This window comes from Schistocerca nitens, chromosome 10 (assembly GCF_023898315.1).
Source record: "Schistocerca nitens isolate TAMUIC-IGC-003100 chromosome 10, iqSchNite1.1, whole genome shotgun sequence".
NCBI classification, from domain to species: domain Eukaryota; kingdom Metazoa; phylum Arthropoda; class Insecta; order Orthoptera; family Acrididae; genus Schistocerca; species Schistocerca nitens.
In genome coordinates this window covers 110,894,079-110,904,354 of record NC_064623.1, presented here as the reverse complement: position 1 = coordinate 110,904,354, position 10,276 = coordinate 110,894,079, and the positions used below count along the sequence as shown (strand labels likewise).

The window sequence follows — 10,276 nt, the reverse complement described above, 5'->3', positions numbered from 1 at the left end:
CATTGTAGGAGTAGACTCAAGATCAAACAGCATCACTGCATTTATGGTAATGTATGTGGTCAAGTTGTGCATTACATACTGAGAAATATATTACGTTATTGTAGATTCCTCTCATAATTAATACAGGCAGACCATACCATACACTACTGACACGTTGTGGATTACTTTAAGTACACTTATACAGATGTTTTAAATTTAATATTACACTATGCTCATAAATTACTTTAATGTTGTGTAATTGTTTGTCTAAACTAAATAAACAAATATAAAAACATCAGTGTCTCTGATAAAAATAGGTCATCGACATCTTCAGGCCAGCAAAGCTAAAACCATTAAGATTTACTCAGTCTAAAGCGAAAAATAGAAAAGTACCACATATAGGGTCATGTCTGTCTACATCACGTCTTTGTGATAATGACTTCCCAACTTTTGTCTGCTTTTGGAATAAGGCCTTTTTAGGATACAATGGTAATACAATTAATGTGTTAAATCACTGAGAAGGGAGGCCTATATGATTCAGTTGCATATTTAACACTTCTTTGTTAGATCTGTTTGTTTTCTTTTGCCACAGGAATACTGTTACTGTACAGTACATTTCCACAGACCCTAACATAAAAAGTAATTTTAACCAAGAAATGGTAACTAAGTTGTGAAGGACGAAACCACTTTTAATAGATTGCTATATACCTGCCGAGCGTGTACCTAACATGTCAATTTGGTATCTAACTGTATAACTAGCTGTCTGAACGAACATATTTATTAACTGCATCACTGAGTTTGTGACGGAAAATGTACATAGCATCAGCTTCAATGTTGATTAAAATATAGGTGTCATGCGAAAAAACAAAAGTACTTATTATGACTACTTTCTTTCCCAGCTTAAACATTGGAAAATATTCTGTTCTATTTCGCAGCAACTAATCGAGTTTTTAGAATACAAAAATGTGCATTAAAATGATAATGGATGTAAATCTAGAAACTCCTGTAGGCACCCTTCGAAAAGTTTAGGTATTCTACCTTTACTGCGTATTTGCACCATGATGACTCTCGATTTTTAAAAAAAAATTAAGGTGATGGGCGCGAATAGCACACTATTTACACAGACAGTCATCACCATGACAATGATGCACCAAAAAAATAGCAAAGAAAGGAAGCGAAATGAGAATAAGTAAATGATATGTGAGTAGGCAAGCATAGAACACGTCTTAACTGCTACTTACAGAGCAGTAGAGCACACGCAGCCTAGTGTTGTCGTATGACAGGAGAGTATGGTCAAGTTAGCTCAATGTCCAGTCCGAAACGCCAATGCAGCCAGAGTTTGCCTGGCGCGAGATACTCCCCCGGTGAAGGCTTCATTTGGAATCACATCTCTGGAACTGGCAAGTGTCAATGTTTATCCTTGCTCTACTGCCAACTGTATTGTTACGTTTGGCAACGCTGTCGAGCGTCTCCTCACAGATTTGAGTAATTTCATAAGCGGTGGGCTTTGTTGTTAAATGGTTGGTTAGCTGGACAACTTAGAGGACATACTGTGTACCTGTAAGATGGGCAGAAATATGCACTAGTAAAAAAGTGTATCGGTGTTTCGGATACTTCCCTACAGTGTGAGCATCTATTCGCTCAAAAAATTAATTGAAAACGGATAGATCACTTCCTAAAACAGTTGGGTACTACTAACATGGAATTGAAGTCTTCGAGCCAAAAATCAGCTCAAAGAAACAAACGTCAAGCAAAAGTGTTGGAGGAGAACTTCTGGGATTGTTCCGTGTGCACTTACAGAAATACCGCGGAGGCATTTAAGTGTCTAATGTGCGACGTTCGTAAGGGCACCACTACCAGAAAACCGAGGATAAACCCGCAGCTTGTAGCCCAGCAAGTTGCACAACAGTACACGTCGACGGCGCCAAAAGTCGCGAAAAAGGAGGGAGGGACAAAAGAAGGAGGCACGAAGGACCCACCTCCCAAAGAAAAAACGGAGAAGAAATCCGGGACCCCAGAGAAAGCCTCCAGAAAAAGCGTGCCACGGATCAAAAATATTGACAGGACTACTGGCGTGACAAGTGAGGTCACTGTGAACGATGTTACAGTATTTATAACAGAGTACAAAGCAAAAAAGCCCCCAGAACACTGTAGTCAGTCAAGTACCGCGTCCTCGGAACTGGGAAGCCACTCAGAATCCAGCAATGACGCTCGGAGTAGTGATGCAGGTACGTTCAGCACTGCCCTCATTCCCCTTTAACTATTCTCTTAACTGTGATCATTACACTGTAATAATACATTTGTTCCATTTCTGAGTTGTGCCCACAAGTATTTTACTTTATTAATTGTTCTTTTAATCCCTAAAAATTACTGCCCTCAAATAAGATGACACCACCAATGTTCAATGACAGTTTACATTTATTCTATTAATACTTTTAATTTTAAATTTTGCAAAAAGAAACTGCTTATAGCTACACTGAAACCATTGTTCCTTTCCTCTATCAATGCAACACCCATCTAAATTGTGTGTGTGGGGTGGGAGGGGATTGTAGTAATGAAATACTGATGTATTCCAGGTAATAAGAAAGTTTTCTGTGCATTAATTCAGCCTGACAATTTGGTAACCCAGCTTTTAAGAGTCAAGAGGTTTTAATTATCGAAAGAAGCTAATATACTGAAGGCTTAGCAACGTTTTTACTGAACTTTGATGTGTGAGAGACAATTGTACATACCTGGCTACATGATATTCACCCAAGAAAATATTCTAATGTACACTGAATTGCAGAACATGGCTTAAGGCTAGGTACACAGAGAAAACACCACATATTGTGTAGACAGTTAAGTGAAAAGCCCCCCCCCCCATCCCCCCTTGCATTTTTCAGTATTGCACAGATTTGCTACCAGTCAAATGTTATCACAATCAGATTTTGTGCTTTCACATTCACCAAATTCGCTGACTCACAACTAGATTGTCACCTTTCATCGTAACCTAGGCCTCAGGCTGCACTACAGATCAATCTGTCATCACAACCAAAATTTTCAGGGGTTTCGGTCCATATGTAACTTTAGCTGACAGTTCTGAAATAACAATATTTGCTCTCATGAAATACGTTTGAACCAAAAGACAGTTAAACTATACATGAAAATAATTTCCATAAGCTATCATATATCTTTAAATAAAGTTCAGAGAATTGTGATGCAAAATTGGGGACAGTTAAGTGGACTCTTAATGCATTCGGAAAGATGGTTATCCTTTTGTAATGAGTCTCCAGTTGGTTTCTTTGTGCAGCCTTTAAAAGTGCCATAGGCCTACATATGTCACTGGAATTTGTTTACATACAGATGCTATGTACGTAGTGTTGCGGAGAAACAGTAGTGAAACATATCATGGGAAGTAGCAGACTGAGACGCTTATTTTTTGTCCTGCTTATTACAGACTAATACATTCCCCTGATTGACACTGACGGTAGTCGTTTAACTTTTCCTACAGAGTTTATAAATTTTGTTGTCATAACTTCATAAGTAGACAGTCATGAATAGACAGACTGGTAACATATATTTAAGACTGCAGCTGTAATGTAATGGTCAATGTAGATCCTTTAAAATAGTGTAATTATTCATTTCACTCTGTCTCGCTGCAGATACTGGTAATACACTTTGCTTGGTAATTGCCTACATTTGTCACTATTTTACCCGTTTTACATCTCCTTCCATAAACAACTACACTGAGAGCGATGAACAGTATTCGATGATATAGTGGCCTACATAATACGCTGTAGGGTACTATCATGAAGATATCTAGCTTCTCAGTCATCTGGAACTTTGTGTACGTGTCCTCTACCCAAATTGCACAATACAAAAGACAAAATACAGCATGAGGGTCCACAGTTGATAATCTACTGGCATGAAACCAGTGGTATTCAAAAGTGTGGTACTACTAGCATGTATGTCTTTGTTAAATTCACAATTCTGGTTGACTGGTTCCACTCCAAAGTTTTAAAATTATGTACATTGTTGTAATGTTCATAGTTGCATTGTAGCTGGCTGTTGAATGAACATGCTGCTGTGTTGTGTTCTTCAGTTTCTATTGGACGTAGAGGACTTGTGAGACTTTCATAGAAGTTTATGAATAATATCCACACACGCCCCTCATCCTCAGACTATCCCCAGGAACCAGCTGCAAAGGAGCACCCTCCTAGTCACCCAATTGCATAGAAGAATTTCTCTTATTGGAATGTGTGAAAGGTGGTGGGTAGGAATTGCCCTCGTGTGTATATATTTTTTAAAAATGTCCAGCTGTGCTAACTGCGCTAATATGACATGGATCACACCCATTCTGCCTGCAGTTGGACTGTTACACAGTAAATGACTTCAACTGCAGCACTCTCACTGCCAGTTCTTTATATCACTTAGCAGCCACTATTTAAAATACCTGGTAATGACCTGAGAGCTTTCTGCTATTGTTAATGGCCATATTATGGCTTTATTTCAGTGGTAGTAATGGAAAGAGGTCAAGTATTTTGTAAAATAAATTTTGTTAGTATTTATTGTTGTGCTCCAAAATACTTTTCTTAGTTGAAATAAATTTTTGTGACAGTGTAATTACACTGGCACTCTCAGTCCCTCCCAGCCATCATCTGCCTACCTCCTACCCTCTTCCCCCCCTCCCCTCCCCCCGTTCTTCACCTACTCCACCCAGCACAGTTCCTCACCTTAGCTTGATTTAGTCAGCTGAGTCCATGTAGCTGTGCAGGAGTGTGCTCTCTCTCTCTCTCTCTCTCTCTCTCTCTCTCTCTCTCTCTCTCTCTCTCTCTCTCTGTGTGTGTGTGTTTCTGAAGAAGAATTTGCCCAAAGCTAGCAACGTCTTATTTGTGCCTTTCAGTGATTCAGCATATCAGCTACTCACTGAGTTTTTATGTGTACTCCTTAAACTATTTTTAGACACAAGTTTATAATGTATTCTTACAAAGTAAGTTTCCTGCAGATAGAAGTTTAATGCCCTTTTCACCACTCACAAGTGTATTGGTTTGTCAAAGATGCCAAGCTACCGGAAACCCAAGCTGGGAAGCACACTCCTGCTTTGAGAAGGAAGAAGTGGGAGTTTCTCCTCCTATAAGTTCTGATGGACCATCTGTCCACAAATTTAACTATATTCTCATCTATATTTGATTTAGTACTTTTGTTCACATTAAACTGGTCAGTTGCCTTACTAAACAAAAATCAGGTTTTTGTTTTGTCCTCCTGCTATGGAGGGCCAGATAGTGTTGTCTGCAAACTGTGATCACCAGAAAAAAATTTATGGCTTTCAAGGACAAAACTCCTGTCACTACAGTAATTTAACAACATTGAGGCTGCAATAAAAACTTGTTACTAAGACAAAAAAAATGGTAATTCATTGACACACTTTCTTGACACACTTTCTTTTGTTGACATTGATACTCTAAGCTCTGCTGCTGTTTCTAGGAACAAGGTTATATTGTTCAGAGTAACTATCAAGAGTTCTAGAATGATCTTGCACTCTGTAGTCAAGCAGGAATTGACATGTGCCTGCTATTTTAAATCGGGTATCTAAAAACAATCCTGTTTCTAGCCACTGATTTTCATACACAGTAGTCAATATCAATTCAGGCAGGCTAGGGTTATTTTTTAATTTGAAAGATAATTGCTTTATGATTACAAAGAAATACTCCATTTGGACTAATCTGTCAAGTTCTTTTACTATAGTGCTCAGAACTTTTTTGTTTATAATTTATGGAACTTTTTTATTTATTTTTTATTTTTTTCAAAAATGCCAATCCATAACATTTTGATTTTTTTGTGGTGATTAGTACCCTTAATACTACATTTCCTGAAAAGGAGAGCTTCCACTTTTACATTGAACGTTTTTATAAACTATCAAAATTTTTGCCATACATAAAAACTGGTTTATTACTACATTATCACATAAGAGGCTCATAAAACAAAACTTAGCCATATTTAACATAATTTCACTTTTGGAAGATGAGCAAGAGACTCATTTTTCAAGTATTTCAAATGGTTCCAAAATGTATGTGAAAGGTCCAAAGACTTAAAGGTTTCAATTTGTACAACTTCAGTGCACTCTGTTATGTACTGAAATTAACCAGTCAATGAACTAAAAATGTGTTCCACTGCTTCAGTATCTTCCTTTGATGTAGAGTGATGCCTTCCTGTTGAACCAATAGGAACTGTAGCACTTAAATCTTCAAAACATTGTGAACAGGAAGTGAGCACTGATGGCGTTGTTGCTGTCCTTCAGTTGTTAAATCTATATTCAGCAGCTGGTCCATGTGGTAGCATAAAGTTCACTACAATTTTGTTTAACTCGTAACTGGTGTCTATATCTCTGCAATCCACCAGTCACACACACACACACACACACACACACACACACACCACAAACATCCACCTTCTCAAGTTGTGAATCTGAATATAATCCTGCTGTTTGTGAGGTGTTGGCTGAACGAATGAAATTTCTTCTTTCTTGCTCTTTAAAGTGCGTTTAATACGGTTGCCCATCACTTTGAGTCCAAAAATGTGTCTTATGAATTCCTTTCACATGAGTAGTTTGTTTGGACCATTCTTCTTTTTTCTGCTCACAGAATTCTTCGTTTTCCTCTTTGTACAAAAGAATGAGGACTGTGGATGTGTAAGATTTCACAACTCTCATAAAATCTTCAGCATTCTGAATCGAAGCTGTATTTGGTCTGGAAAGATTGTTTTGTAGCATGGTGCTTCAGCAGGTCTCCTACACAATCACAAGGCCCCTTCCTGTGACCAGTAGCACTGTATACCCAGTCAGTTGGCACAAGCGACTTACTCAATTCAAACAGCTGGTAACGTCTTTTTTTTTAAATGGCTAGGAGCAGCATTAGAAATAATGACCTTCTCTGCCTCTGTTTGCAGTTGAAGAATTTCACGCATTGCTAATGAAGCATGTGCTGAGTCATGTCCTGTGCCATCACTTATAACTGCAACACTTGTGCTCTTGTTTTGAAAGTATGTCACTCCTGTAAAAAAGCTGGTCATTACTCCAATGATACCCTTGTACTTCTTGTGGGAGAATTGCAGACCAGTTCTCAGCAACATCACAGTAAAGCACTAAACATAGTTCTTCAGCCTGTACACTCCCTCTCACTTCTGCAGTGTGTTGCAGTTTTGTCAGATGCTGGTGTGTTCCTGCTTTCACTGACTATTTACCCAGTTCATCAATGAAACTGTCAAAGGCAACAGTTTTCTTAATTAGTTTATTTTCCTCACATGTCGTGTATGTAATTTCTGCAGAGTTATCTCCTACATCTTCCAGGCCAAGTGCCTGTAAAGACACTCCTCCCTTTCAAAGGCAGTCTCCACATTCTTGAAACAAACAAGTCTCTTGCTTTATGTCACAGACTACAAATGACTTCACACGCCCAACCAAGGTGTCATATATCATGAGCTCCAGTAAGTTCTTCAAAGTTACCATACAAAGTTCAAAATTCACACAGTACACACAAAACAGACATCTTTAGGTGGGTGTGGAACTACCCACTTAGGTCACAGTGCATAAAATATTGATCTTCCAATATGTGAAGTTGTATAGTTGCACTTGTTGTTGTTGTTGTTGTTGTTGTTGTGGTCCTCAGTCCTGAGACTGGTTTGATGCAGCTCTCCATGCTACTCTATCCTGTGCAAGCTTCTTCATCTCCCAGTACCTACTGCAACCTACATCCTTCTGAATCTGCTTAGTGTATTGATCTCTTGGTCTCCCTCTACGATTTTTACCCTCCACGCTGCCCTCCAATGCTAAATTTGTGATCCCTTGCACTTATAAACTGCAAAAGTTTCTTTAACACTGCGAGTCATGTACCGCTTCACTTTCACAACATTTTTGGCCTTCAACTGTTACAGTTATAGGCCTAATGTATATTGTTAGCGCTCTGGCGAGAACAGTCCCATTTATCTTCCAGATAAAATGACTGCACCATTTGAACTTGAACTGCTTCTATAGGATGACCGTAATAGGGATATGGTCTTCCAAAGTCTCCTTTTACAGGCCTTACATTTCTTGATTTCTTGATTTTCTACCATGTACTTTGATACTGATGGAAAGTGCTTCAAAATTGTTTTCTTTCAAAATGTCTCTGGAATAATAGTTAAACTTGTACGAGTTCACTGTAGGGTGCATAGTATTCAACAGGTGGATTGATATTTGTGAAAAATTCCTGACACGAGGTGCAGGAGTGCTTTGGTTCATTTTCTTCTGAAGATGGAATTTCTACTTTGAAGAGTGTGGTCAGTTTTGCCGTAGTGTATTCATCCATAGCTTTAGTAATTTCTTGGCACATTCGTGATGCATAAGAGCTTATGACAACTTCCATCTACCTCTGTAGTTGACTGATTCAGGGTATTTAATTCTTCCTCTATTGATGCAAAATCTGCATCACCTGCACCATGGGAGGCTTCACCTTGTTCAGGTACTATCATTGTTGTTGTTCTGTCAAAACATTTAGAACACAAAAAAGCTGTCACTGGAAACAGCTTCGCTTTGGAAGAGAGTCTTCAAATGAGAACACTTATTTCCATCCTGATCAAAGTCTGTTCCTTTGTTTGTCATATATATCACTCTTTTATGGGTATGCAAATAGTCAGCACACTTCACATTCCTGTGGCCCAAGTCATTTCAAACAGTTCTTTTCAGAAAATACAATGCAACTGTGCCAACTGGCAAATTCCTCACGAAAACACAGAATTCACTGGATGGTCTCAGATTTCTTAGAAGCCTCTGCAGTAAACTAATTAGCACTGAACAACTACTATACAGAAAGCTGCAATGAACAACCACAACAAAGAAACTGACAAGAAACTACAACGAAGTGTAAGAAATATCTGCAACAATGAAAATGAAAAGAAATAACTGCTGCAAAAAAGAAAGTGATAAGAAATAACTGCAACAAAGACAATAGAAATAAACATTGTAACAAAGAATTTAGTAAGAAACAACTCCAGTGAAGACATACACCATGTGATCAAAAGTATCCGGACACCTGGCTGAAAATGACTTACAAGTATGTGGTGCGATCCATCGGTAATGCTGGAATTCAATATGGTGTTGGCCCACCCTTAGCCTTGATGACAGCTTCCTCTCTCGCAGACATACGTTCAGTCAAGTGCTGGAAGGTTTCTTGGGGAATGGCAGGCCATTCTACATGGAGTGCTGCACTGAGGAGAGGTATCGATGTCGGTCGGTGAGGCCTGGCATGATGTCGGCGTTCCAAAACATCCGAGAGGTGTTCTATAGGATTCAGGTCAGGACTCTGTGCAGGCCAATCCATTACAGGAATGTTATTGTCGTGTAACCACTCCGGCATAGGCCATGCATTATGAACGGGTGCTCAACAGTGTTGAAAGATGCAATCGCCATCCCTGAATTACTCTTCAACAGTGGGAAGCAAGAAGGTGCTTAAACCATCAATGTAGACCTGTGCTGTGATAGTGCCACGCAAACCAACAAGAAGTGCAAGTGTAGCCTTGATGAGAGCTTCCACTCTTGCAGGCATACGTTCAATCAGGTACTGGCAGGTTTCTTGGGGAATGACGGCCCATTCTTCATCAGAAACAGTGGACCTAGGGATGTTTAGGAGTGTGGAAATCTGAGTTCCATGGAGCGCCCCATTCTGCTCTCTCATGACGTCTAATTACTACAGAGGTCGCTGATATGGAGCACCTGGCAGTAGGTGGCAGCACAATGCACCTAATATGGAAAACATATGTTTTTGGAGATGTCCAGATACTTTTGATCATGTAGTGTACATTACCCTTGAAATTTAAAAAAAATGATTTTTTTTAAAATGAAACCTGTTGAACTTAAAAGTGGAAGCTCTCCTTCACAGGGAATATACTACTGCATGGGTACTAATCAACAGAAAAAAATTAACTTTCCTGTATTGGCATTTCTGGAAAAAAACTGTAAATTATAAAAAAAATTCAAAAGGTGACAGTAAAAGAACATTGAAAGATATGTCCAAACGGAGGATACCATTGTAATTATAAAGCAATTATCTGTCAAATAAAAAGACCTCTAACAAAATCTCTAGAACTGTTCACGAGATACAGCATTTTAAAATTTTTACCAAATTTTGCATCTTCCAAATGGTATGTACAGTGTTATCTTTGGAGGGCTGTATCTTGGGTCAGGAATTGTTGTGGAGAAAACAAAAAATACGCGTTCTTTACTTAGTCCTTCATTTTGACATCAATAACATCTGAGACTATGAATGTAAATCCCCCCCCTTGTCTG

At 38.8% G+C, this 10,276-nt stretch overlaps 1 protein-coding gene across 1 annotated transcript in view; it reads left to right on the top strand.

Moving 5' to 3' along the window:
* Positions 1-1,427: 1,427 nt before the first annotated feature.
* Positions 1,428-10,276, top strand: part of LOC126210170 (YY1-associated factor 2) — a 35,617-nt gene continuing 26,768 nt past the window's right edge. The window contains exon 1 of the mRNA XM_049939327.1: positions 1,428-2,207. Within this exon, the coding sequence (XP_049795284.1) occupies positions 1,679-2,207 (529 nt within the window). The 5' untranslated portion in view covers positions 1,428-1,678. The remainder of the gene's footprint in view (positions 2,208-10,276) is intronic.